Genomic DNA, 27,875 nt, shown 5'->3' with positions numbered 1-27,875 from the left:
TTTGCCCCTTGCCAGAAGCAGAGCACGAATGGAAGGCAGTTTCTCACTTACAGAGACTCCTTTGGGCCCGTCTGTCTGTCTGTCTGTCTGTCCGTCCGGGAGCTGCTCGGGATGCCCGGCAGAGCAGTGAGCATCCCGCAGGTTTGGGCATCCCGCGCTGGGTTAAATACCCGGGAGAGGAGGAGGAGGAGGAGGAGGAGGAGGAGGAGGAGGAGTGGCCTCTGAGTGTGCAGCTGGACCAGGGGACACCTGGGGCTTCGGGGAAGGAGGAGGCCACACCAGAGGACAGCCTTTGGAAGCTGCTGGTTCCACAGCTGGATGCTGCACCAGGACTCACGAAATTCTCTCTCTGTCCTGTGGTGTTGCTGTAAAATTCCTCCCTTTGGAGCTGTCCCCAGCAGCTGTGCCCGTTTTCCTGCCTGTTGACCGCACAGACAAAATCAGCTTTGAAAGACACAATTGAATGTTCATTATCAGTGCTCATGAAGGCCGGGCTGGAGGAACAGAGCCCATAATCCCACATCCAGCCATGTCCAATACACTGCTCGTGATCTGGAGACTTTGGATTTCAGATTTTACCATTTAATGAACTGAATCCACATCCAGGAGTCCCAGGATGCACAGGAAAAGCAGAAGAATGAAGAGCAAAACTGTGACCTTCTGCTGACTTAAATTCCAAATAATTCTTAAATGCTGGAATAAATTCCACTTACAGGAATAAATAAATACATGATGAATGATCAGTCTTATGTAGTGTCACAAAACAAGCTGTAAAAGTGGTTGGTACTAATCTGGAAGCAAGAGGGCAAATTTCACATGTACCCTAATGATTTAAATCCAAACTCTGTTGGTTAAAAGTCTGAATGAAGGTAAATGTTTTAAAGTGCTCCATGACACTGCCTCCTGTGAGGTGCATTCATTTAACGAGTGTTGCTTAATCAATTAAAGATGAAAATAATCTGATTGTGAGACTCAGTCTTTGAGAAGACACAAATAGGCCTTTTAAACATTGACTTTCCAAAGCTGTAAAGTTGCATGTACTTGCCATTAAAGCTACAAAAGCATTAAAGTTACAAAAGCAGCGGCTCCCTGCAGCTTTTCAGCCCGAAATTAAAGTATTACACGAATGATTTTTTCATCCAGAGAATGTTAATGAAATTTGCTTTGTGCTGGGACACAATGGGAGGCTCCTCTTGGCAGATCACACGTTCTGCTGCAGCTTCACCTCCTTCCCTCCAGAGCCTGCAGTGATGCTGTGGGGTCACCTCGGTGCACATCCCAAAGCTCTGCTGCACAAAGCTGCCCTGGGATCTGCAGGATCTGAGTCCTGCAGACAAGCTGTGCAGATCTGAGCCAGCCTGGAAAACTGAGGGAATATTTTCAGACAAAACGTAAGGGAGAGCATCTGAAAAGATTTAATCAGGAAATTTAACCCCTCCAGCCCCATCGCCGTGTCATGGTGATAACACAGTCAGCCTTACATTTTGAAATCTCAGAGTTTAAATTTTGTTACTGTTTTGGTATCTCAGAGTTTAAATTCTTGTGGCCGAGTGATACTAAAATTAGAACCAAGAGCCCCTTCCCAGCTCCACAAGTGACAGCCCTTCCAGGAGGAGTGTGAAGGCAGTAAAATCCACTTTCACTGTGCACTTTGCTGGGACAGGAATAGAAGTGATTTTTCAATCAAGTGACAGGTGAAGAGCAAAACTGTGCTGCAGCATTTTCAGCCAGACTTTAAACCCCCTCAGTGATGCAACAGGGCCATCTGTGTTACTTGTACAGCTGCTCCAGGATGGATCAGCTCCTTCTGTTTGTTTGGCTACTAATTCCACCAGTTGCCCCAGAATTTTCATCCTGCCCCAGCTCCTGTGCTGTGTCTCACACCACACAATGTCAGTCTCTGCTAATCCTTGCACAGGTTCCAGAGGACCTGAGAAAATCTGAGTGGGTTTGCACTGGCTACCTCTCTGAAAAAGAGTAAAATTAAATGTTATCCACAAAGGAAGCTGAAAAACAAAGCAGATAGAATGAACGATGTTTGTGTATCACAAACCCCAGTGTTGTGTTACAGCTAAAGAGTCACCAGCTGGGAGGTTAAATATGTTTATTTTAGTAGTGTAAGGTGGTTTTACAAACAAATTTTTAAATTTTGCAATATACACAAAAGAATCATTACAAAGGCAAAATATCCTCTCAATAATAGGGACTCTATGCAGTCTGAAATAAAATTAAAACTCTGTTTCTCTTTAAAATGCATCTCAGTAAACATTCTTCTCCATCACTGATAAAATGTACATCTATAATAAATGACATCATAACTGGGGACGGGGGGGGACACATGACAACATCCCTAAAAATAAAAAGTAAAAAAAAGGGGGGAGGAAGAATTATTACTCTGTTTATGTTGTTATTTAATTCTAAATATGTCCATCTAAAAAAATTAAATATCTCTTTTTTTTTTTTTTTAAACATATAATTGAAAATTTTGCATGGCAGTGCAATACAGAAATAGTAAAATTCATCCAAAAAGTGCTATGTACAGCAGCATTGTTAAAATACCATAAGAAGGGACAGTGCTGTTTCAAGAAAAGACTAACATGCTTCGTAGCCATTTCTGAAGTAAAGTCAGAAGATATTTCTATTTTTAGCCATTCCCTTCTCTCTCCTGTCTCAATTCCCTCAGACAATGCCTTGAGACAAGGAGCAGTCACAGTTCAGGTTCAGGGTGTGCATGTGTACATACATGTGCAGACACATCTTTGCATACACACAGGTGTATATATATAGATATTTATATATATATAGATATATAAACAGGCTGGGTTTATAAAAGCATTGCTTTGGAACAAGAGAAGTTTTCTTCAAAGAGAAAATATGGATTTTCACTGAAATAAGCAGGTCCACGATGGAAGATGGACTGTATCTACTACATTATTAATTCACACCCTCAGAGGCCTCAAACTCTTCCAGAAAATAAAATGTGATTTAAAGTCCAGCCTCCTTTCACGGATCCATGATTTGTAAGAGCAAAATTCACCTTAGCCGTCATTAGCATCACATTTAGCTGTTACACATCAAGGTTACTATTGTCAGAAGAATTATTGAAATTAGTAAAGACCAAGAGCAAACTGCAAACGCAAGAAGTGGTCACACACAAAGGAGGCCAAATCGGAGGCTGGGCAAAGCGCAATTAAAAATGAATCCTCATCTATTCCCTTGGAGTCGTGGTATCAAGCACCCTTGGCTCAAGGGAAGGCCAGGAAGCACAGGACGCTTGGGGCCTCTCAGGTGTTTTGCTGTGACAGGAGTGCAAGCAGTGCCCAGCGCTGCCAGGGTCACAGTTTGAGCATGAAGAACACCTCGGTGTCCGCCGCGCAGTCGGGCTGGGCTTTGGGCGAGGCCGCCAGGGCCGTGTGGGCAGCGAGGTCGGTGCAGCCGGCCCTGCCCACGCTGCAGGCGCCCTCGGGGTTGCCCCTCTCCTCGATGGGGCTGCTGTGCCCGAGCTGTGCCCGGCCCTGCAGGCGCTGCCTCTCCTGGGCCTGCCGCGCTCTGTTGGCGATGTAGCGCACGCGGCTCTGGCTGCGCGACGACGAGCGGCGCAGCAGCCCCACGCTCTCGCCCTCCTCCTCCGACTCGCTGGGCTCCAGGCTGATGGGGGAGGTGATGTCGTTTTCCTGCTGGAAGGCTGTCAGCTTCTTCAGCTGCTCAGTCAGTTCGTCCCGGGATTTGGCCGAGGGCCGCAGGCCGGAGGGGCGGCGCTGCTCCCGCATGGAGCGGGTGACGAAGCTCCTGCTGATGCTGCGGTATTTGCTTTCAAAAGTGCACACGATGTCGTCAGAGGTAAGGTCCCCGAGGCTTTTCGACTTTGTCTGGTTATTCCCAACCATGTCATGCGCTTTGGATTTGTTAGAGGACTGCCTGAGACTCTCCATGTAGAGCCTGCTCCAGGTGTGCCTTCTAGGAATGGACGAGAAGGCGTCCTGAGGGCTCCTGGCCAGGGGCCGGGGGCACAGCTCGTCGGCCGGCAGCTGGCCAGACCTCAGGTTGGGGTTGGACTTGCTCTTGCTGACCATTGGCATCTCGTTGCTGCAGGTGGTGGCGGAGCGCGGGCGCATGCCCTTCCTGATGGCCAGGGGCTCCAGGCTGTCCTGGCGCATGCCCAGGTCCGGGAGGCTTTTTCGAGCCAGGCTGGGGAGGGACAGATCGATGACGGTGTCGTTGGAGGACATGCTGGACGAGGAGGACATGCTGTCACGGTGGCTGCCGCAGTCCAGCTTGCTCCAGATCCGGTCGTTGACAGTGGCATCAAAGTAGACTTCAGCTGCTGGAGACTGGCTGCTCGGAATTTTTATTGAGGCTGAGGAGTCTGGTGTCTTCAGTCCTTCACTCTTTGCCCTTCTCGCCAACGTGTAAGAGCTCATCTGGGAAACAGAGACAGGGAGAGCCTGTGCAGCTCGGGTTTTCTGGGGAGAATCTGCCTGAGGGTGGTTACTGACTCTGCTTTGCTGGGGTGGAACAGCTGCAGCACCTGGGTTTTGCCCTTTGGATTCAGAGGTGCTTTTTGTGTCTGCTGATACCTGACCTGGTTGGTTTTGCTTTTGGCAGTTTCCTACAGGTTGGCCAGCACCGTGATCTGCTGCCTCTACCAGCCTGGCTTTATGGGGATGTGCTGCTGATCCACCTTGATCTTCAGCCTCACTGCACTGTGTCCAGCCATTTCCTTCTGTGGGACATCCTGCCACGCTTGTCCTCTCATCCTCTGGGGCTGCTAAACTTGTGTCAGCTGCTCCTGGGACATCCTGCCCTTGGTTTTCTGCAGCCAGGTTGGTTCCTTGTTCTCTGGAGGGTAGGGGCTCTTGAGGCTGGTTGGGTGATCTGCTTCCCTCTGATGGAGCTTCTGTGGAATGGTCAGAGCCAGATCCTTCCTCAAAGTCACTGTAAGGGGTAACGGGCAGGGGGAAGAGAAGGCTGCACTGATGGCTGTCACTGGCAAGGACAGGCTCTTCTGTGATCGTTTCTAGGCTGCATAAAGAAGTGACTGACCTCTGCATTGAGAAGTGGCAGATGTCTGCTTGGGAGGCATGAAAAGAAAAAGAAAGAAACAAGAAAAACAGAGATACAGGGTTAGTTATCTCTTACAAATTACAGCTGAGCTAAGATTCATTCCTTATGTGTTACCATTTTGTTCTCAAGGTACAAGTTGCCCATGTTAATAATGATTTTTAAAATAACTTGTGATTTCAAATGCCTGGCCAAAGGCAGCAAAACATTTTGCACATTCAGTTTTAGCTGCGCAAAGCCCTGTTGCTTCAAGAAATCTCAGTCCATGCACAGCAGCACCATGTGACTCTTCTGGTTTTCTTATCAAACAACAACAGTACCCAGCAATTTTTTGCCCTTTGTGTCCCCTTTTGTAAACCAGCTTTTCTTCCTCCACCATCCAGCACCACTTGGTTTTCAGTTTTCCTTCCTTCCAGCAGTCAAACAGGTCAGGGTATCAGAGCACAACCAGAGCATGTACAATGATCAAACACCAGTTTGACCAGCAGATGTGATCCCAATGACCAACCACTCAGAAGAGAAGCAGCACAGGACTTGTGGAGCAGATTACAAATGATCTGCAGACAGTGGAATGTTGGCAATGGGACTTTTAGAAACAAAACAAAAGCTTTAAACAGACTTTGTTCTTCCTAAAAAAAACTTGGTAATTTCTATTTCAAAAAAAGCTCTGCAGACAGATGGGTCATGAACAGCAGGATGTGAGTGCAGCCCTGGAGAATCACTACAGCCACCAATTACCTGGAGAAAATACTCCATTCTCTGCAGTGTTTATCACCTGCACCCCGGGAGCCAAAGCAATCATGCCAAAAAGATTATTTCCCATATCTCCAAGGCACAGTGCAGACATGCATTCCAGAACTAACAAAGCACCACCAAGGCAGACCACGACCTCAAGGATACAGGAGCAGGTAATTACAGGGCAGCAAACAGGCAAAAATCAGGACTACAGGCAACAAGGTGCTCGAATCAGGGACACTCAGCAGACATTACCTTTGACTTGCTTGTCCTTTCAGTTCTTAACTAGAGAGAGAGAGTGTGCATGTAGAATAATAGGACAGAACAGAGGAAAAATCCAATTAATGTAGGGAAGGCAGGTGCAGATAACAGGATAAATTAGTGCTGAGGGAGGGAAAGGAGACATACAGGAATAGTCACACATGATTGTAGGATCCTAAGAATTTCTGACCAACCAGAGCACTCAATGGAGTCCACACATGGACAGATATTAAATTCTTTTTTTTTTTTTTATCATAGGGTGAAAATATTTGTTAGTGTTGAAGGAACACATTCCACTGGACAGGGGAATGGAATCACAGAATCATGGAATCACAGAAGGGTTCGTGATGGGAAGGACCCCAAAAATCATCAAGTACCCTGATATAGGCAAGGACACCTTCCAAGTTGCTCAGAGGAATCTGGACTCCTCCAAAGCCCTCTCCTAATGGGAAACATCACTCCCAGAACCTTGGCACCAGGATTTCCAGCCCAGTGCAGAACTCAGGGGTGGGAGCAGCTCTGCCCTGTCCTGCATTAGCTGGGGGTGCTGGAAGGGAACCAGGCACCTGTGCCCATCCAACATGCCATAACCCAACTCCACCATCCCATAATCCAACTCCAATACCCCACAACCCAACTCCAACATGCCATAACCCAACTCCAACATCCCAAAACCCAACTCCAACATCCCATATCCCAACTCCAACATCCCAAAACCCAAATCCAACATTCCAGACTCTCAGTGCCTGGAAGAGTGTCAGGAAGGGCCCAGATCTGATCAGATTATGAACTCTCCTCCTGCCCATCCAGCAGCATAGATTGGGACACATTGGGAAGGGAAATTCCTCGAAAATGTCATTCTGGGCCAGCTATAGTAATAATAAATATTATTAAAATATTATTAAATATATTCATATTCTATATTATTATGTAATGAAGGGCCAGCTATAGTTTCCTGCCTTATCCCAGGGGCACTTCCCCCAGCAGAATGCCAATTCCCAAGTGCAGCCATGGAGCTGGTTTCCCTGGTTTCCTGGCCCAAGGCATGGCCTTGCAGGAGGATGGGAAAGGGAGCTGTTTGTGCAAACAGAGGGGCTGTCACTGGACCAGCAGCAGCCAGTCCAAGGCACCATTTCACCTTTTTAAGAGTTTGCTGATTCCATGCTTGGGAAGTCAGATGGATTTAATCAAATTTCAAGCATATCACAATATTTGTTTAGTGACTTGGGGGGCTGGCAGGGGAGCTGGCACTGATAATGGGAAATGGTTTCATATGTCACAGTACTCAGAGTTTGTGAAAAGCCCAATGCCAATAATTTAGGCATAGAAAGAGTTCTGCTGCTTTGGATTAACTGCAAGTCACGGGAACCAGCAAATTTCTCCCCTCCCATTGTCCTGGTATTTTCCTAAAAGCCTGAAGCAGATATTGGAAAAATATGTTTAAAAAAATGGCATAAAAAAAAATAGAAGGAAAATTTCAGACACCCAGCCACATAAAATTGGTCAAATAAATAAAATGTTTCAAATTTCTGTATGAGGCTTTCAAAGAAACCCACTATAGGTGGGCACTCAGAATCTGTTATTAAGAAAGGGATTACATCTTAGGAAAAACACCAAAATCACTTCACTGTTGCTGAGAATGTAACCATCAGAGTCCAAATTTCTTGGACAATTAACAAGGAGGGTGAGGATTTGAAGAGGAGCTCCTGCAGCCACAGCCAAAAGCTGTATTTCCTACTTTCTCCTTACAGTTCTGTGAAGCAGAAAATTCTTATCAAAATCTCTTTCCTTCTGTCCCATTCCTGCCAAATCAGGAGGAAAAATGCCGTTTTTCTTACTAAAAGATACCCTTTGATTGCCTCTGCTTTGAATTCCCATCTCTACAAACCCCCAGTTCATGGCACAGGCGCAGCCACACAGTCCCAGTGTGAAACAACCACAAAATGCTGCAGCTTTAGGAGCTTTCCTCTAAGTGGGAACGTTTTGGGGTGCAGTGGGGAATGCCAGCAGTGCCCCAGGCTGGCTGATGCCAGGGAGCAGCAGATCACACACTCTGCTGCTCTCTGCAGCTCTGTCCTCAGGCTACCAACATCACAGCAGAAAGGTTTGCACACACATTTAGGAGCAGAACGGGCTGCTGTGTTTATAAAATACACCTCCTGAACAGAGCAGAGAAATCCATCCAGTAATTCCTGGACTGACAGCAGTGATTTTCATCTTTGAGGAGGGAACAGGTTTACTGTTATCAGAGAGCACATTAGACATCGTTCCTGATGTGGTTATCCCTCAGTGGAACAAAAAGGCTGATGATGGAAATATTGTTTGTTGATGTGGGTTTCCCATATTCAATCTCACTTAATGCTCTGGTTTGGATCTTAAAATTTACTTAGTATCATACCACATTCACTAAGAAAATCAAGGAAACAAAAAGCCCTGAACAAACAACCCCAACATTTATGGACTACTGACAGTGCCACTACTGCAGATGGTTAACTAGGCATGGCAAGGACTAAGCTAAACCAGACACGTCTACAAAAAAGAAAATAAAAATATTTATGCAGATTTTTTTCCTTCTGTCATTGCCAAAATTAAAAAAAAAAAAAGACCTCTTGACAGCCAAACAACATAGAGGAGCTTCTAAGTAAGGATGCTATGCAGAAGCTGGGACAATGATGTGATCTACAGCAGAGAAGGGTGAAGAAAATCTGGTCTTACCAGTAAAGAATATAGGGGATTTACTTCGAATTTCCTCCAATTTTTGAACGAACAAGGCGTTCATTTCCCTCTGTAGGGTGCCCACTTGCCTTCGAGAAGGTTCAGACCAGTGCTTGGGGAACTCTGGGCTTCCAAGGCTCTCTAGACTGCTGGAGTTGGAGGATATGGAGCCATTGCTGGCTGCAACCAAGTTGACAGTGCTTCCATACTTGCCACCTGACTGGCAGTGCCAGCGCTGCCGGGAATGAGCCTTCATCCCGTGGCACTTAGAGTCACCACTCGTCTTCCCTGGGCTCACAAAAGACTGGGTGCTCCTCCTCGGGTCACCTGCGGGTCCAGGGCTGCTGCAGGGCTGCAAATCTGAGTGTGGCCTGGGCTGCCCTCTGACCACCCAGGTGTGCAGCTCTACCCTCTCCTCTGCACTGCTGCCCTGCCCGGGGTGCAGGGGCTCTCTAGCAATGGGCCTGCCAGGGTGGTCACTCCAGGGCCCCTCTGGGTCAGGGCTCTCCTTGGAGCCAATCATGCATTTCATGCAGTTGGTGGCCACGCCGATCCTGCCCGAGCTGTTGATGGCACAGCGGGCGAAGACGCTTGGCTTCTCTCCCTGGGGCTCCTGCAGCCTCACCCTGTGTGCCCTGGGCAAGGGCTCGCTGAAGGGAGCCCCGGGGTGGGCACAGCTCTGCCCTGGCCCCTGGGGACAGCCCTGGGCCTTACCTTTCAAGGCCTTGCCAGGTGCCTCCCCAGCGGCACCGTCGCGGGGAGCTGGGGACGGGGAAGCGCTTTCTGGCTCTTGCACAAAGCGAGGCTGGGAGGCAGCTTCCACTTCCCGCCCTTCTCCAGCCCCTGCAGAGCTGCTGTCCTTTGTGTCAAAAGCAATTTCTGGAAAGCCTTTCTTGTTCTTCTTCTGGCTCTTGGTGGGTGCGCTGGCCGTCCGTCTCAGGATGTGGCTGCTAAAGGAATGTTTGCGATGGAGCTGCCCAGCAGCATGACTGTCCAGAGAGGCCTGCTTTGGATTTCTGAGAAACAGCCCTTTTAGACCTAGAGCTTGTTTGGCCTGCAAAAGAAACGAGAAAAAATAAAAATATAAAAAATTCCCTTATAAAAAAAATGCAAGGCTCTTCCTCTGGGCACAGGAACTCATGAACAAATGATCGTTCACATGCAGTCTCCTGCTATATTCCTGCCATCTGCATGAGAACTAACCCAGAAATAGGACAGGCATTAAAAATGAAAAAAAAAGAAATCACTAACAGCAGCCTTGCAAAATAACACATCTCTCTTTTTTTTTTTCTCAGCTCTGTTTTTAGATAACATTTTCCAGCCACACTTATCTCTGTATTTGTCATCATTTTCTTTCTAGCATGTAACTACTTACAACATCTACATAAACATTAGAGCTACTGAAAAGACAAAAAAAAAAAAAAAAAAGGAAGTACTTCTGTCTACAAGGCTTTCATTCTGAAAACTGAAGAGTTTCTCAGTTTCACCCAAAGCAAATGTATTTAAAGTTCTTGCTGTAAATGAATTTTCTAGGAACTGCTGGGAAATATACACTGACCATAAAATAAAATATTTTTTTAATATAAAGGAGATCTACACTTGAATTGAATTGAGCACTGTCAGGAATAGCAGTTAACTAGACACACACAAAAGATCATTGAGTATTTCAAATTTCTACCTGTGTGATTACATTTTGGTAATTTTTCCTACCATACAACACTTATCCCAAGACACTGGTGTATGTGTTCAGCACTGAGGAAACACACTACAAACAAGGGAAGTTAGTGTCATATTACAGTTCTCCATAGTCTTCAGTAGTTATTTAAGCATTCAACACATAAATTCACCATCATAAATCTCCCACCACCATACAACTGATTAACATTTCAATGAAACAGAGGTCCAGCATTCCTGCAAACATTCCAGGTGTACTTGCCAACTTTTCCAGCCCAGACTGATGCCTGAGTCAGCGTTGGTTTGCTCTGGGCACAGAGATCCCTTCCAGCACAGAAAGGTATTTCTCTTTTAATCTACTTCTCCCTCTTTGCTCTCTTTATTTCCCACTTGGATCAGACTTTTGAGCAGCTGTAGCACCAGAATGAACAAACCAAGGGTGGATCATGGCTGAAGTGCATTTTAAGAAGCCCGTGACAGAACCTGAGCAGCAGCCACGCTCGCTGGCACTCGCTGCCAGTTCCAGTTCTGCCCTGTGATGTCACACGAGGTCACATTTCTGCAGTGCTAAACAAAGGCACAGAAGGGTCTCATTTAAATTACAACAGCCTTTCATCCCCAAATAAATATTTGAGTGCCTGCTTGTGCATTTCCAGTTCTGCTGTGCAGGACTTAATGCAGATGTTGGCTGCCCTGTGCACTGAGCCTGGGCTAAGAGCTGCTTTTACCCTGAGTGTTCTGCCCAAGCTGCCATGTGGGACCAAGGTTTATTTGGGTGACACAAGGGCCAGTAAAAGTGTTCATAATATTATTTTTTGATTAAATATTTAGTCAATTATAATTGACTGAAGTTTAGTTATCACGTGCCAATTTCCAATGTGAGTAGGACATTATCAAAAATTACCTTTAGGATAAGACAGAGATGGTGGGGTTTGAATTTTCCCATGCAAGGCAAATATTAAATATAGGAAAACCTTCTGTGAGAGCCAGACTATTGAACAGTCTGCTTGGATTACTGGGAGACAAGTTGGCAAGTACATGAATTTATTGCTATAAAAATCAGACCATATAAATATTTGCAAAACCCAGAAAAAATTGTCATACAAACAACACAGACAAATAATATCCACCAAAAAGAAAAGGGAAGCACTGATGGAATGGGTGACACGCAGTGCAGGGCCCAAGGTGTCATTCTGGCTTGTTTGCTGCAGCTTTGTTAAGCTGGACACTGTTGCTTGAATCAATGAAGTGATTCAAGAACACAAAGGCAGATTTGATTAACTTGGTGGGGGGAAAAAAGTTTTAAAAGAATGAAAAAAAATAAAAGAGAGCAGTTTTGAGGGAGATCCAGGACACTGTGCTTTTAGCCTCCAGCCCAGCTTTTACAGGGCTGTTTCACTCTGGAAAACAGACTTGAAAAACAGCACAAGAGGCTTTCCCACAATTTAGCAAATGATTCACTGTCAATGTTCTTTTCAGCGTGAAAGAAGGGGTTTGAATGATAACCCTCCAGAGAAAAGGCAGGAGAGGGAGAGGCTCAGAGAAGGGGGAGAGTGGCAGGACTTTTATCCTGGATCTGCTTCACACGGGGAGGGCTCTGTGGCTGTCCATGACCCCACAGGGGTGAGCCAGTCAAATGTCACAGCTCATGTTCCATGAGTTGGAGAGCTCGGAAATGCTACCAAGGAAAGGTTGATGCTGATGAAGCTACCAGCTCAAGGCATGCAGGTGTGTGGTGGTGTCTGCACCTCCCTGGGGCAGGAGGGGTACCTTCAAGGCGTCTAAAAACGCTCTGCTTCTAAAAGGAGACTTTTTTGACATAGAGAAGCCCACTGAAATCACAAACAGACAGAGTAAAGGCAGAGTAACGGTGAGGGAGGAGCTCAGAGATAGGCACATCTAGAAAAACCACAAGAAATCCTGCACTACATCAGCAGACCACAGAAGAGACAGAAACAAAGAAAAGCCTTTCCAGGAAACAGAGCGATCTGGAAGAGATTTCACACATAAGTTAAGGTGAAAAAAAAAAACCAACAATCTAAGACTGTTTTAGTAAGACCAAGCTACTGAGCAGGTGGAATATCTCCATTTATAAAAAAGTCCCAAAATGTAAAATGTTTGCATTAGAATCTCTGGATTAGTAAGGATGGGTAAAACCAGGCTGATAACTGGGGTGATTTTTCTGCCCATAATTAAGAGAGGAGAAAAGAAAAAATTCTAATTTGGACAGCCCTTTAGCCAAAAATCAAAGCAAAAATAGATTCAGACAGACCAAACCAGAAAGGGATGTGTAATATTTGTTCCACATTTTCAGTAGTTTTTATTAAAAATTTTAAATTAAAAAAAAAAAAAAAAAAACCAAAAACCACAACACATACAGACTTTCCTTCCAAATCCTTATATTTTGTCAGTGCACAGAATCACTTCCTAACACCAGCAAGCCCAGAGAGACTGCAGTGACAATGAGAAGCAATCAGGGAACACCAAGAAAAATCCATGTCCCAAAACACCTGCCAAAGTTTAAATGGACAGGTTACCCTTCTGCAAACTATCACTGCCAGTCACTCATTAAGAAGTTAGTAAGAGCAAATAATTATGAAAGGCCAGGAAATCAAGGCTAAACAGAGAGAGAATTTGCCAAAGGAGGTTTGCATTGAAAATACCTCGAACATTCCCAGAGGATGAACATTGGCCCTTCCATTAAACACTGCTGGCAAGGGCAGGGAGTGGAGTTAAGTAACTGAGTGATGATTAAAAGTGTAAAAAAGCTGTTTTCCTGTTCAGGATTGCTCGAATTTCCCTCTGGAGGAGGACCTGGGCATTCCCAGCCCGCTGGATGCCTCCTCCTGCTGTCCTGATGCTGATATTGCATCTCATTGCTGCGGGACAAACTGGGATCCTGCAAGGTGCTCTGTACCCGATTTCATCAGCATTAACAGCCCTGACCACTGTTGATGTTTTACTCGTGCTTGAGTAGGTTTTTGTAACTCTGATTTTGAAGTTAAAGAAGAAAAATGAGAAAACAAAGGAGGCAGAGAAGTTTTCTTTCCTCCTGCTGTCCTGATGCTGATATTGCATCTCATTGCTGCGGGACAAACTGGGATCCTGCAAGGAGCTTTGTGCCTGATTTCACTGGAATTAACAGCTCTGAACACTGCACTCAGAGGACAGGAGCTGTGTCCTTTTTATCTGGCCTAGAACAAGTCTGAAATTAGGGCTTTACTTTCGTGGCAATTGAGATGTGGCACCCTGAGAGTTGTTTGTTTCCTGCATATGAAGCAAACACACAAGGAGTGTAAATATGTCCAACTATTACCAGCATCACCTTTCCTCTGTTTTAAGAGTTATTATGGCAAAAAATCAAAAGCAAAAAAAAAGCTTGTGGAATTTAATTAAAGTGCCAAAACATCAGGCAGAGCCTTTATGGCATCAGCTTTGCAGGGAACAAGTGCTCAGGGTTAAGGTGTGTAACCTTTGGTCAGCAAGGTGCACCCACAATCACATTATTTATATAAATGTGTGTGCTGCAAGAAAATAACCCTCCCCTATGTCTTCCTCAAAAAGGCACTGCAAGAATCTTTTTGATAACTTTCCCTGTGATTTGCCTTTATCTCCATGGATATTCAGAAAGATCTCAGGCTACCATGACAAGCACAGAGATCATTTTTACTCCAAGTGAACAAAAATGTCAGCCTGGACCTTCACCCCCTGAGCTTCCCTGGTGTGGTACAAGATCCTGGCAGCTCCTGTGGGGGTGCTGCACACCATGGAGACACTCACCTTACCACTGATGTCATTTATAGCCACATGCACAAAGATGGAAGCCTCTTCTATGCCTTCCAGGTACACGTGTCTGTAACCTGAAACAGAGGGAGCAGAGCTGGCACAGGACTGGGACAGGTCACAGGGGGAGCAGCTGGAGGTTTTCCTTTTGTGAGCAGCAGAAGAGATCAAGCAGGTTTCTCCCAACTCCTCCTCACAGTGAGGATCCAGGCTTGAGCATCACCTTGCCACGCTCAGGTACCTGAGCCACACCACCTGCAAACTTCACCCCCCTTTTTTGTCATGATTTCATAAAACAGCCCTGTCCTGTTTCATCCAGGCTCTGTTATTGCTGCTGTCAAGCTATGATTTAAACTTGACCACATTCCCTCCTCTGGAGTTTTAGTCCTTTATTGAGACTGCAAACCTTTCATCCAAGGTCAGTTTAGTGAGACTAGATGGTTTTTTTAATCTTAAAGACAAACTTTTTTCTTTACTTTGAAAGGAAAGAAAAATACACACACAAGAAGTTTTAATGTGAAAGAAGACTGAAATGAAAACAGAAAGAGGAAACTGTCAGAAAATGGCATTTAATGGCCTGGATCCCATCATTAGAAGAGGTAACTTTCTATTCTGTGTTAAACTACTACTCATAGTCACAAAACCAAGCAAAACCCTAGAGTTTTTTCAAAAACTGGTGTGAAGAAAGAGAGTAAAAAGCACTAAAGGAGTAAAGATTCTGTATAGCAGCCTGCCAAGCCCACAGTATTTACCCACCCTGCTTAACAATCTTACCCACTTTTTCAAAATCTAATCCCAAAAATCTAGAGCTAATTGATTTAGTGTTCATCACCTTATCAGTCAGGAGCTGATTAAGGCAGAGAACTCAGGGCCCAAACTCCAGCCTCTTGTCCTAACTAGAAATTTCCGCAGCAGACAGATGAATTTTGATTTTTTTTTTCACAGGAAAAAATCCCAGCCTTTTAATTTGGGATGTCAGCTTTCTCTTACCTGGCATCATGCTGCTGAAGGCTATTGTCCTCTGCCCGATGAAATCCCTCCCGATGGGGTCGTGGTCCCACACCAGGAACCGGATCAGGGCAATCTCTGGCATGTGCACTGTGAACACCAAGGTCTCCTCCCACATGGGGTTAAAACCTTCCAGAGGGGGAATCAGCCTTTAGGAATCTCATTCACAACAAACAACAAGCCTGCCCAAGCTGTGGTGTCATTCTGGTTTTCCTGACTGATTGATTGTTCTTGGAAAATCCAGCATTCCCACAAGGAACAGAGTTGGGTCTTGCCTAAATTTGGCCAACCTGCCTTTTGACCACAGCAAGCTCAAAATACCCTTCTCTCACACATAATGAGAAAACAAATGTTTTGTTTCTTACCAAGGCCTTCAGCATATTTATACCAACTCAAGTCAAAATCCAAGTTTAATAAACATTTAAAATGCTGAAATCCAATTTTCAGTGTTTTGCCATAATAGGCACCAAATCTTATCTTCTCCTATTCTTATGAAAAAAAACTTGCCTGAAAGAGGATGTTTCAGCCATTAAAAAACCTAAATCCCAGACAATCTTACCATTATCATCAACTACTCTGGTTTGTTCTTTGAAGCAATCAACAGGCAAGCCTATAACTTCTACTTCAACAAATGGATCTATGATCTGAAAAACAAAAAACAACAAATATTGAAAAGAAAGAGTGGCAAAGATTAAACCCAAGCAAATGGCTTTTACAATATGGGCACTGTACATGAATGCCTGGGTAATTATTGGTCCTGAGCCTTATGGAGTGAATTATTAAATTGATAACATCTCTCTCCTTTTTTTTTTTGTTTTTGCTTCTTCTGGAAGTACTGTGTTGGCAACTGAGGAAAACCATCAAAGCACAGCTGTGATGCTTAAAAGAGAAGAAAACCACCTGAAGATGTAGGGTGTTCATGACCTAATTTATTCATGGTCTGTGTCTCCTGACAAGCAACTGCAGGATGTGAAATCCTCATCCTCAGCCCAGCCAGAATGGAAATAAACCTTCTGCATCACAAAATAACAACCACAGCTGTCCCATACCTCTCCTCTGTCTCCCAGCATGGAATCACGTGGTTTGGGGAGTTGTTGACCACTGATAATTCTTAGAACCAGCTGTTTCTTCAATTGACCAGGCAGGGGGTCTTCAGAATTTGGGTTAAAGACACCTGTTAGAATGAAGGGTCCCATAACGTGAAAGTGCAACGTGACTTTAATTACAGATACCTTCTGGCTCTTTTGCTTCTGGCATCAGAAATGAATCTCTAAACGAACTGTAACAAGGCCTCACAGTCAATCCTGTCCTGCAATCAGTGTTGCACTGGTGTTGCTGCTTTTCCTTACCTTGACACATGCAGTTTGGTTTGAGGACATAGCCACAGTTCCCATTGGCACTGAATTTGGCCCGGTTCAGTTGCAGCATTCTCCCCTCTGACTGGTAGTTTAGTGCAACTATTAAAAAAAAAATTAAATCAGATTCCAATTTGACTTTTTAAATGTAAAAAAAAATCAGACATCTTATGGAAGACTATTCTCATATATTACAGCTTCAGGGGGAGAAGCTCCCCAGAAGAGCTGAACTCTGAAGCCCTCTTGCATTTGAGAAGTTCATTTATTTCCATTTACCAGACAACTCCTTGCATGTAAATCACATGTTCAAGGTAATCAGTCCAGGGACAGTACCAAGGAGGACTCCATGGTCAGCAAAGCTGGGTAAGCAGAGGAATTAGAGTGTCCTAAGGGGTGATTCCAGAGCTCCTATTCAAACATCCTGTTGAATTAAGCTCTTTTCTGACCCAGAGATGGGGCAGCTGAGAGGTGTTTCAAAAACTTTTATTCTGTTTTCAGTCTCATGTGAAGGATGAGACAACACAGCTGTTATAATTCACACCATCACAATCAGAAGCCAACTATTTCCTAATTACAATACATTATAAGCATTCCTTGGCCTATCAGCTTCTGTTATAAATGTTTTAAAGCAAATAATCTAAAATTTCCCCTTGTAAGTCTCACTACAATGCATCTTTCATAGTTCTGTTTCTCCAAAGTATCCAGCTTTATTTGCAAGGCCATCCTTTGAAACTTGTTTCTAGCTCCATTTCTCTCTCAACAACGTCTATCCTATTCCATGGACAGAATTCTCTACAAATCCATTTCCCACAACATCCCTCCCAAAAACAGAAGGAAAAATAAAGAAGTTTCCTTCCAGCTCACCAAGCTGGCAGCCAGCATTCCAGAAGGGCTGGGGGTTGTAGTTGCTGGAGTCCACTCTGTAGGAGGAGGGGTAGATGCGGGACAGCTGGTGCTGGTTGAAGCGCAGGTACTGCGCTGGCTTCTGCTGCAGGATCTGGTGGGCTTTGGTTTCACTGAAAGATGAAACCTGCCAGCTGGAAGAGACTGCAGAGGAGATTAGAGGTAATCTCCTTATTCATTTATTCATTATCTAGATAAAGCTTTCAAAAGTACATAGCATTGGTTCCTTTTTAGCTATCAAGCATCATTTCAGTGCATGCCACTCAGAGGGAACTCTGTTTTCCTTAAATTACAGCAGACACTGTGCTTATTGGAGCAGTTGTGGTTGGGAAAGTGAAGCTGAATATGATGAAGACCTGAATCTTCATTAAGAAGTCTTCTTCTAATGAAAACATATGCAAGAACATAAATGTTTCCATTTCTTTGTGCAGCAATTATTTTCACCAAACTTTTAGTTCAACTTACTTTCAGTTTCAACATCATGGATGCCAACAGACTTTGTGTATTTCACCAGGTCAGACAGGGCCCTGGACAGCTTCATTGTCTTCTTCTGTCGGCTTACTCTAGAAAGGTAACAAATTAACAGAACAAATCAACTTCCCACCAATTAAGGGGTAAATGTTGTCTTTCATATTTAAAAATAAATCAGGGTAAAGAAATAGATGAGACAGTAAGAGCTCAAAATGTGTAAAAGGTCCACTGTGCTTTGCTAATTAATCTGAACAGCACCAAGAGGTCATTCTGGTGATTTTGTGGCAGACATTGCATCTCCCCACATTCCTGTCACGAACAAACTGGCATCTAGACCAGAAGCAAACCTATTTAGTGGGTGCATTTAGCATATTTTAGCAACAAAGTTGTCAAATCATTTGTTAACAAACCTGCTGTAATGTACAGAGCTCCTGGCCAAATTCCCTTGAGAATCCGAATCGTCTTCACCCTCTTCCAAACTTGATGCCTTTTTCAATTTGCTTCCTTTTTTCTGTGCCAGAAGGAAATAAAACCACAATATCATAACTGTGTGATCAAAGTTTGAGCAGCTGGCTACAATTCTGCTTTGTTATGCCAATGAGTGTGTTACTTAGAGAAAATGGAAAATGACAGCTTTCGTAACACTCGGCTCTGCAGCACAATTTGCACGTGGGGAAAACTCAGCCCAAGGTCTGAGCCTTGTTATAAAGGAAGCCCAAATCCTCAGATAAAAGGTGTAAATTATTTTTTGTCGTTCTCAGTTAGATCTTGGACGCCCTCAGACCTTCATGTAGATTGAATCTCTGTTGTTATGCACAATGCTAAGCAGCTCCCCAGCCTGTCTGTTCAGTGAACAGCCTCAGAGCGAGGTGCTGCAGATGTTGCAGTTATGAAATTCCTCTCCTCTGCGTGCAAAACCAAAAATCCCTCCAAGAATCCAAGCTCTGGTGCAGACCTCACCTTGGCAGGGGCTCACCTTGCGTTTGGAGAAGCTGCCCATGAGTGACCTGCTGTGCCTTTTGCTGGCACTGAAATCTTCCCCAGATTCTGCATCATCCTCAAGTTTACTCTGAAGCAACCAAAGAGAGAGGAAAAAAACACAGGAGCTCAGACAGAGTGCTCAGACAGTCTCTGGATATCAGCACAAACAGGAGGGGGTTTTGGCACTGACTATTCTGGGTAACATCTCTGCTAAAGGGTTTGGAAGCCTTGGCCTTGTAGTGGCTCTCACAAGAATTCTCTGTTACATCATGTAAAGCACTGGATTTAAAATACATCAAAACTCACCCCACAGAATGTTTTGGGAAGCTGGTTTTTAGTTCTCATCCCTAGTTTAGTTTTAATCCCTGGTTATTACACCTGCTTGTTGTTGGCAGATCTCCACTGCTTTTCACTTGCGTGGAACAATCTTCCCAAAGTTTTTGTGGCTTATTACAAAGCTAAAATGAAAATGCCTCAACTTCATGAAGTGTAGTCTGTGGGCTGAGTACATTTTTATAAATTAGAGTTAATATAAAATTAAAATTTAACTGAAAATGCATAGAACACAGAGAACTGAGGAAGAAAAAGAGCCCAAAATTCAGAAGCAGTTTTTATAAAGGAAAATCAAATTCTTTCTGTTGAAAAGTCATTTCAGAGTACATTTCATGCTCCAATTGCTGTGTGAGCAAGACAAATAGTTTGTATATCTGACAGTGATGTTCACCTGGCATCATCATTAACTGCATGAATTCAGCTATGAAACTGAAGTCAATAGTACAAGATATATTTAGTAAACTAATGAAACACAAGTACAATTAAACACAAATTCACCTTCTTACTATCAGACTTCAGCCCAGCCTTTCCTGAGGATGGTAGAGTGGAAACTGTAAAATTGTTTGGATCTTCACAGTCACGGATTTTGGATTCTTTTATCAGTGAGTCAAGTTTTTTCTTTGCTATATTCTCCACTCTTTTCCTGTTAGCAGATGCCTGCAAACAAGCCATTAAATCATTAAACAAGGCAGTGATGAAGAAAGCATCATGTGAGTCCCATGCCATGTCCAGGCTGACTCTGCAGCTGCAGTAGGTCTTTTGGGTGGAATGGATGGGAGATGATTTAGAATCCTCTTTTCAGCAGATCAAAGGCAAAATGCAAGAGAACTCCTGTTCCTGCTCTGTGTGCACCATGGCCCGTGTGGGGAAGTGAGGAAATAAAACTAAAAATAAAAATCAAGAGCTTCCTTTTTCACTCAGGTCTTTTAAGGGGTGGCAGATTGTGTTCTCTCTGTAGGCCCCAAGAATTCCCAGTTACATTTGTCATGAAACAAACTCTGATTTTCTGAACTCTTCAAAATTTCATTTTGGAAAGCAAACCGAGTGTAGGAAACCTCAGACTTAAAGCATCAGTAAATCTCAGCAAAGTGAACTGTTAGTAACAAAGATGGTGCTGTAAAATATTGAAAAGTGATATGCTAACATGTAATAACTTCCAAAAAGCAAAGAAATTATTTTTCTCCTTTGGTAGTCTTATTCACAAAGAAGTTTCTCTTTTAGATGAAAAGGATCAGATCCATAATACAAAATGAGGAAATAGCCTGAGGGAGAGAGGACTGAGAATGCAAACTCTCTCCAAGGCAATCTAGTTCATGTCATTAAATGGTTTTGCTGTGTTTTGTATTGTTTCTGCAAGGTGCAGTGGAATTTGCCAAAAGATTAAAGTGACAAAAAATAGAACTTTTAAAAAAAGATGAAGAAATAAGGGATTTTCAGATTGAAGCCAGCAGAGATTTTTCTTCCAGTAACAATCAATCAAGCCCAGCATTCAGCAAAGCAAAGGGATGCTCTGTAAAAATGACCACAATTTAATGTAAATAGAATATTTTGTTCTCTTTTTTTTTTTTTGCATTTTAGGGGAAAGCACACTGTGATGCACTGAAGAGTCGTGAGATATTACCCTTTAATATTCTAAACTTGAAACATAACCCCTAGAGCAGGTGCTGCTTCCTGTGCACTTTTGTCAGTGTGCCCCCATGAAGGTTTAGAACCTGAACCACTTGTGCTGAATCCCAAAGATCAGACCCCACCCCAAATCCAGAGAGCTCCTACAAGGTTTCCTCTGACATGGGAAGCCTTGACAGACATTTACATTCACTTCACTTACATCTCCATTCATTAGTTTACAGTCATCATCAATCTCATCTGCACTGTCCTCATCAGAAACTTCTCCTTCCTCTGCATCATCACTGATGTTGGCTGGAAGTTTCTTGCCCTAGAAGACAAATTTATTACAGAGGCAGGTGATCACGCAGCACTTGCTATGACATATTGTAAAAAAAACCCCAAAATTATTCAAAGCATGTTCTTTCCAGGTTGTTACTGACTGAGAAGACTTTTTTTTCTGAACCTTAAGTAGCAGTTTCCTAAGGTCTGCTTTTTGTGAAGTGATTTAAGTTAGGGTACAGTGATAATCAGGCAGAAATCATCATCATCATCATCACAAACGAGAGGAGGGAAAGGACACATGAAGCAGGAGTTTACCTTAACCAGGATCTTCCCTTTAAGACTTGCTGGTGAAGGGAGCTTTGTGGAGTCATCGTTGTGCACAGAAGACAGGTCCAGTTTGTCTCCCAGGATTTCTGTGAGATACTGAGCCATCTTCTTCTGCTGCACGATGCTGCAGTGGTTCTCAATGGACAGGATCACAGGGTACCTGCAGAGACCAGAAAGCATCAGCTGCAAATTTGGCTTTGACAGCATGAAGGCTTTTCCCACTAACAACAGAGCAGTATCATACAGATAAACCTGCAGACAAAGCCTCTTCTACAAAAATAGCAAGTGTTGTTTCTAGTTTTAGTTTTACTGTTCTCATTTATTGTTGGTTATCCAAGCCAAGGCCAAAGAACAACAATGCCTGGTTGCAGATAAGATCTGTGGAACATCTACTCCAGTGTGGTCAGTGCCAGTAAAACCACACTGAAGATGGATTTCTCTTTAGAGATGATGCTTTTCTAAGATCAGCACAACAGTCTTTTATAAAGGAGTTATGCAGGATCAAACTATCAGGGATTCATTAATAAAAAATAAATTATTTCTATCCTGACATCTGGCCTTCATTAGCTCCTCATCAGGATTTGAGCCCCACCAGGACCAAACTTTCCCAGTTGGTGATGTGGTCCCAGTTACACTTTTTTGCAAAGGTTAAAAAACCTGAACAATTTCAGAAGCACTGCCTTTGATTTGTTTAGCATGGCTTCAGGCAAACTGCAAAAAGTATCAGGCTCACAAGAAGTTTACCTGGCCTGAAAATTTAGTGCAAGTTTAGCTCTATTTGTAAAGGCAGATGGGCTGCTTTGGGGGAGCTACTGGAAATTTTTTACAGCAATGAAGTAATTTCTGTTTAAAAAAAAAAAACCCAAAGGTTGACACACACATTTTGACTGTGTGGAGGAGGAGAAGAGTAACTGCCAAGGTATATGAAATTTCCCATGAATAATACTGATTTTCTGAGCAATGTACCTGTAGGGAAAAAAACTTCTTTCTGATGAACACTCTGCTTTGTCCACAGTCAGGCTGCTCTCTTTTTGGATTCTTTATTCCCTGATTTGTTTCCTATCCCTGGAGCACCCAGGTGTAACCTTGGCAGCACCAGAGTGCACATCCAGAGAGACAAAGTTGTTTAACTGCCAGCCCTTCACTGAAAACCTTCACTGGCAAATCTTGTTGTTCCTCAGGTGTTGGGCAAGCTCAAGAAAGCCAGCTCCACACCTCTGTGCAGAATGTCCCTACTCAGCTTTGCCTTGTTTCTTTCTGAAGGATCTGAAGGATTCCCCCCAGAAAACAACTCCAAATCCTGTCTGGAATTCTGGAGCAGGTCAGCGATGTACAAGGATGCCAGGGAACCCTCCCATTCATAGCCCTGAGACTCAAAGGTTGGCAGGCTGGATACATACTCATTCTTGATAAAGGCATATTTGTTGATGGTTTCAATCACATCTTTGAAGAGGATTTTGGAAGTCAAGGTGTATCCATGGTGGACAATTGGTTCCCCATCCGGCCCATCCCAGCAGTCAACTGTAGGGCAGAAGCAGTGACACCATCAGAGCAGGAACACCTGGGCCACCCTCTGTGGGGGACAATAAAACCCTGAATTTCCCTTCAGCAGCTCAGCCAGCCATGTCCCCAAAGCAGGGCACAGGTTCATTCCCACCCTGCATCTCCCTCATCTCTGTGCTGAGCATCCTTCCTGGGAAGGAACTTCCTGAGCTTGGCCTCATGCTGGGACCAGGTGACTGTTCCCACTGTCTGAGAAAGCCCCAAGCAAAGAAACTCTTTTTAAAAGTACTGAGGAGTTTATGGCAGGGAGAGAAGTGACAGAGCAGAGCATTGCTTTCATTGTGCTCCTGCTGAACCTGAAAAGGAAAGCAGAGACTCTCAGCCAAGCTGCTCACACCACAGGCCAAGCCAAGACCTGCTCATCCCTGGATTTTGCCTGACTTTGTCTATAACACTTGTCCATGGGATGTTTTACTCCTCTGAAGCACCCAATGGCACAATCCAACCTGAGCAAACCATATTTGCCTTCTGAAAGGCTGTGCGAACACCGTGATGGTCAGAACATTAAAGATGATTATGAAAGAGGCAATGTCTCAGAAAGGCAGCACAAGAAGGGATTGCACAAAAAGGTCTCCTGGTCACTGCAGAGACTGTCACCATTTCACAGAATAGTTCCCTGAGCAGAAATATCCACTTTCCTCTCAGGTGTGGCAGGAACTCTGCCATATTTGCCAGTTTGGTTGTCACACCTGGCTAGGCAGGAGAAGCACCAGTGCACTCTGCCCAACATCAGCATTCTCTCTACAACAGGACTTTTACTGCTTTTTTCCTCACTACCAACAACACCACTCCTCAAATATCTGTCTTATTTCCATGCTCAAGAAAATTTTTCCATTCTATGACAGCATTATTTTGTTGTTCTTTATGACAGGAAAACAGCATTTTCCCAGGATTTTTCCTCTCCCCAGCTACCGTGCCTTCTGCAGAAGTCACAAATCTTTTTTCAGAGAGGAGGAACAAGACCACAGAGCCCACTGGCAGCTCCTTTTGCTCTTTACCTTCCACACAGCGACAGCCAGACTGTAGCACCCATGCATACATGTCCACCCTGGACTGGGACATCAGCTGATCTCCCATGAGGTAGGTGTTGTGTGAAGAGGTAATGAAATAGTGACTCAGGGGGTAGCTCATGTCCTGGTTCACTTGGTAATGTTCTGGGTTGAAGATGTCCCCCGACGGACTCCGCATGTAATTGGTGAAACCTGTCAACAAACAACACTGTAAATAACACAGTTTCATCTTTTTTGTTGCTGTAACCTCCCTAAAACCAGCCTAAAATGCATCCCTGTATTCACCACCATATTTAAGATAAAGAAATAGCACCACTACACCCAAACTGTCACCATGACCAAGTGCAATTATTGCTTTGTATGTTTTCTTGCTCTGCCTTTCCTGAGAAAAATATGTCTATTTAATCCAAATCTTATAACTTGTGTCAAAAGATTCTGCTAGGACATTGGGTCATATGGCATATAAAAGCCTCCAGAGATCTGCAGTCATCCTGGAGTTGCTCCTCAGTGAAATCTTGTAAGATCTACAGTATTGGGCTGTGTAGAGACAGGTTTTGATGGTCCAGGAGATACTCTTCTCTCCTCTTGCAGTATTTTCCCAAAAAAACCCACCAAAATAATGACAGTGCACATTGGCTTGTACAAGCTACACTCTCTAATTTGGATATGACACCACAAACCTGCCTGTGGAGTGAGGAGCTCTGCAGTACTGCACTCATGTCACTTCAGAGACTAAAGTTCACTCCAGAATTGACACTGAAATATCAATTATCGGTGGGGCTTTCAGTGATGCTACCAGAATAATTTATTTTCCAGAGCAGTGGAATGCTTGCAAATCCTACAGACATCATCACCTGGGCCCTCTGTGTATTGCAATCACTACTCTAGTTCAGAAGCAAAGTTTTAGCAAGTTATGATTTCATCTTTGTGTGAAATTGCTCTCTCAGACCTCCAGCAGACATTTGTGCACATATCACAGCCACTTTCACAATTCAGACTGACACAAAACACTGTAACTTCCACTTCAAATCTCCCCCAAAGGTTTTTCTTTCACCATCAAGGAAAGACTCAGACTCCCATTCACACCCTTTGCTGAGAGTGATGATGCCTTTGGTCAGTAGGTTTCTGCTTCAAGACTTCTAATGCTCCTGACATTTCACTCATTCCATAAATGAATCAGTGCCCCTGTAAAAATCCTGCCAGACTTCCAAAGGTCTTAACACACTTTGTTAAGTGTGACTGTGACAGGAGAAAATGTCACCTTTATGATGGTCCTCCTAGGCTCCACATTTGGTGTTGATGAAAGTTTTATTAGAGGAAAAGAGCTAATAAACACAAATAGCAGCCAAAACATTTTGAACAACACACTGGGACACAGTGCCAGGGAATTCAACTCAGCCCAGCTGAATATTGGAGTCTCTTGGAGCACACACCACGATCAATGAGCACATCAGTGATAGAGGCAGGGTGAAAACAAAAGATGAACCAAGGCAGAGCAGCCACTGTGGCAAATGGATAGAGCACAGAGTGTGTCAGCAAACACACAGCCAACCACTGTGGCAGGTAATCAGCTCTTCCTGCAAACCAATCAGCTGCTGCAAGATTAATTCCACCCAGCACTGGGAGGGCAGCTGCTGCAACAACACCATTGTTTGCTTTAAGCTCTTGTTAAAATACCATGGCATGATGGCTGTAGTGAGTTCACACTAACTGGATTTATCAGTCCTACAAGGAAGCAACAGGAATGGAGGAAGGTGCTGTCAGCAGTGAGTCCCACAGGACTGCAGGTCACACTCAGGGAAGGTGCACTGGCAGGTGTCACTTTGATCAGCAGACAGAGGTAAAGAGTTTATTTAGAGTCTGTGAATGAGTCCATTATCACAGGCCAGTCCAAGGTGCTCCATGACAAAAGCCAGCACAGCTGAGGACAGGCACGTGAATCGATAGGAAAGGACAAAGATCACTGTACTGTTATCTCACTACTACTGAGGTGCAGCCAAGTGTGGACAGGATGCTCCTGTCTGGGCTGTTCCAATGTGAGGGATAATCAGGCAGCTCCAGCTTCCATGGCTGCTGCATTTCCATCCCCAGGGCAGCACTGGACTTGTTTTCTGGGAGGCAGGAGACATCTAAAGTCTCAACTCCACACAGACAAGAGAGGAATAACTCCTCTGTTTGTGTGTGCACACATGTTCATACATGGTGTACATGCAGAAACAGATTTAGGATTTTTAAGCAGCTCTTCCTCCTTTGTCAGCCCCAGCCCAGCAGTGTGCTGCTGTCAGCTCCTCAGTCACCTCTGTTTGGATTTTATCAGAAATGTCCTGCATTAATTAAGCTCTAGATTGGGTCTGTTCTGTTCTGTTCTGCTGCACTTGCTGCAAGTTACTGGAGGGGTTAGGGTCAAAAAGCTTTTTCCAGTTGTCTCCAAATGACCTCACCTTCTCCTTCACTGTGATCAGGAGCAGACACCAGCAGAATGTCACCATGCTGGAGTCTCTCTTATCCTAACCCATAAATTCTCTGATGTTTTATCATCCATTCTGAGGCAAAGCAATTGTATAGATTTTGTTGTTGTTGTTGTTGTTATTGTTTTTCTCTATGGAAACTTACAGTAGTTTGAAAAGCCTGCTCTTTACTTTTTTAGGTATGAGGAAGGTAAGATAATGAACTTGCTTATTCATTATTTATGTGACTGCAACTGTCTGTAAAGACCAGAAAATGAAAAGAATGTCATCTCCTCCCTCATTGGCATTAGCATAAGCATTAAAATAAATTGAAAATTTAGTCTGGAAGTAGAACAGACCTTGACCCATCCTAAGCAACCACCTTACACAGTGTACCAGAAACTACCCACTTCTTCCTGCAGGAAACCAAACAACTTCTGTTCTGTCACTTTTCAGGATGACAACACACCCACAGAAATGGACAAGACTGATTTTCTAAACGTCCAAGAACTTTTGCACAGAACCTAATTCTTCAGGAAAGTACTCCCTTCTTGGGGTCAGTAAGATCTGGCTGAAGATTTACTATTTAGGGGAAAGGACTTACAGTCAGCCCCCAAAATAACAGCTACCAGCCTGGTGGTACAACATTGATATATTTAGAGAGAAGGCTTCAGCAGGAAAGGTCAGGAAGGCAGGACCAATTTCATCTATCATCCCACTCAGACATTTACTCTGGATCACATCACTCCTCTTATATTAAGACTTAAATGATTTCCAAAAATACCTGCAGGAATGATGCAACTAAATTCAACTGTATTTTCCAAAAGCACAAATAGAGACACCTCCAGTTCCAGCTGATTTTCAATGAGTGCTGCTTCATCCTGATATGTACCTTTCAAAACTCCCCCAAAGAGATCTGATTTTTTCAGGTTCCTCAGTAAATGGTAGATATTTTTTAAAAAGGCAAAAATACTGGAAACATCCTCTATACAACATGACAAAATTCCACATCTATATATTCTGCAAGCTGCAGCAATATTCTCCTGAGCATTGAGACTGTTCCCTTTTCCCCACAAAAGCTGCACCAGCCAGCTTACCATCAATTCCCAGGGCTCCCTCCTTCTTGTTCTCTGGGCATGGCTCAAACTTGCTGATGATTTCCAGGCAGTGTTCTTTAGTCACATTTGTCATCTGTAAAAGCAGCAGAAGTGCAGTGTTAACTATTAATCACGGCTTCTCTGAGCTCTCTCCACCTCCAGTCCAACAACTGGGCAGATTATCCACAGTGGGACTCAGGATTTCCAGTTCCCCAGAGGGATTCTCACTGCTGTCAATCAGTGTCAGGGCAGATCAGAAGG

At 44.0% G+C, this 27,875-nt stretch overlaps 1 protein-coding gene across 1 annotated transcript in view; it reads right to left on the bottom strand.

The window, feature by feature from the left end:
- Nucleotides 1-3,335: 3,335 nt before the first annotated feature.
- The window catches only part of PLCH2 (phospholipase C eta 2), a 64,854-nt gene continuing 40,314 nt past the window's right edge, over nucleotides 3,336-27,875 (bottom strand). Inside the window, exons 6-22 of the mRNA XM_041463651.1 lie at nucleotides 27,615-27,708; nucleotides 24,059-24,262; nucleotides 22,898-23,018; nucleotides 21,486-21,657; nucleotides 21,109-21,216; nucleotides 19,779-19,937; nucleotides 18,943-19,035; nucleotides 18,377-18,477; nucleotides 17,961-18,058; nucleotides 17,457-17,639; nucleotides 16,587-16,694; nucleotides 16,287-16,411; nucleotides 15,797-15,881; nucleotides 15,220-15,366; nucleotides 14,227-14,306; nucleotides 8,773-9,826; nucleotides 3,336-5,068 (exon numbers count right to left, since the gene is read on the bottom strand). Of these exons, the coding sequence (XP_041319585.1) occupies nucleotides 3,336-5,068; nucleotides 8,773-9,826; nucleotides 14,227-14,306; nucleotides 15,220-15,366; nucleotides 15,797-15,881; nucleotides 16,287-16,411; nucleotides 16,587-16,694; nucleotides 17,457-17,639; nucleotides 17,961-18,058; nucleotides 18,377-18,477; nucleotides 18,943-19,035; nucleotides 19,779-19,937; nucleotides 21,109-21,216; nucleotides 21,486-21,657; nucleotides 22,898-23,018; nucleotides 24,059-24,262; nucleotides 27,615-27,708 (4,665 nt within the window). The remainder of the gene's footprint in view (nucleotides 5,069-8,772; nucleotides 9,827-14,226; nucleotides 14,307-15,219; nucleotides 15,367-15,796; nucleotides 15,882-16,286; nucleotides 16,412-16,586; nucleotides 16,695-17,456; nucleotides 17,640-17,960; nucleotides 18,059-18,376; nucleotides 18,478-18,942; nucleotides 19,036-19,778; nucleotides 19,938-21,108; nucleotides 21,217-21,485; nucleotides 21,658-22,897; nucleotides 23,019-24,058; nucleotides 24,263-27,614; nucleotides 27,709-27,875) is intronic.

Source organism: Pyrgilauda ruficollis, unplaced genomic scaffold (genome assembly GCF_017590135.1).
Source record: "Pyrgilauda ruficollis isolate IOZ18807 unplaced genomic scaffold, ASM1759013v1 scaffold169, whole genome shotgun sequence".
NCBI classification, from domain to species: Eukaryota; Metazoa; Chordata; class Aves; order Passeriformes; family Passeridae; genus Pyrgilauda; species Pyrgilauda ruficollis.
This window is presented reverse-complemented; position numbering and strand designations above follow the sequence as displayed.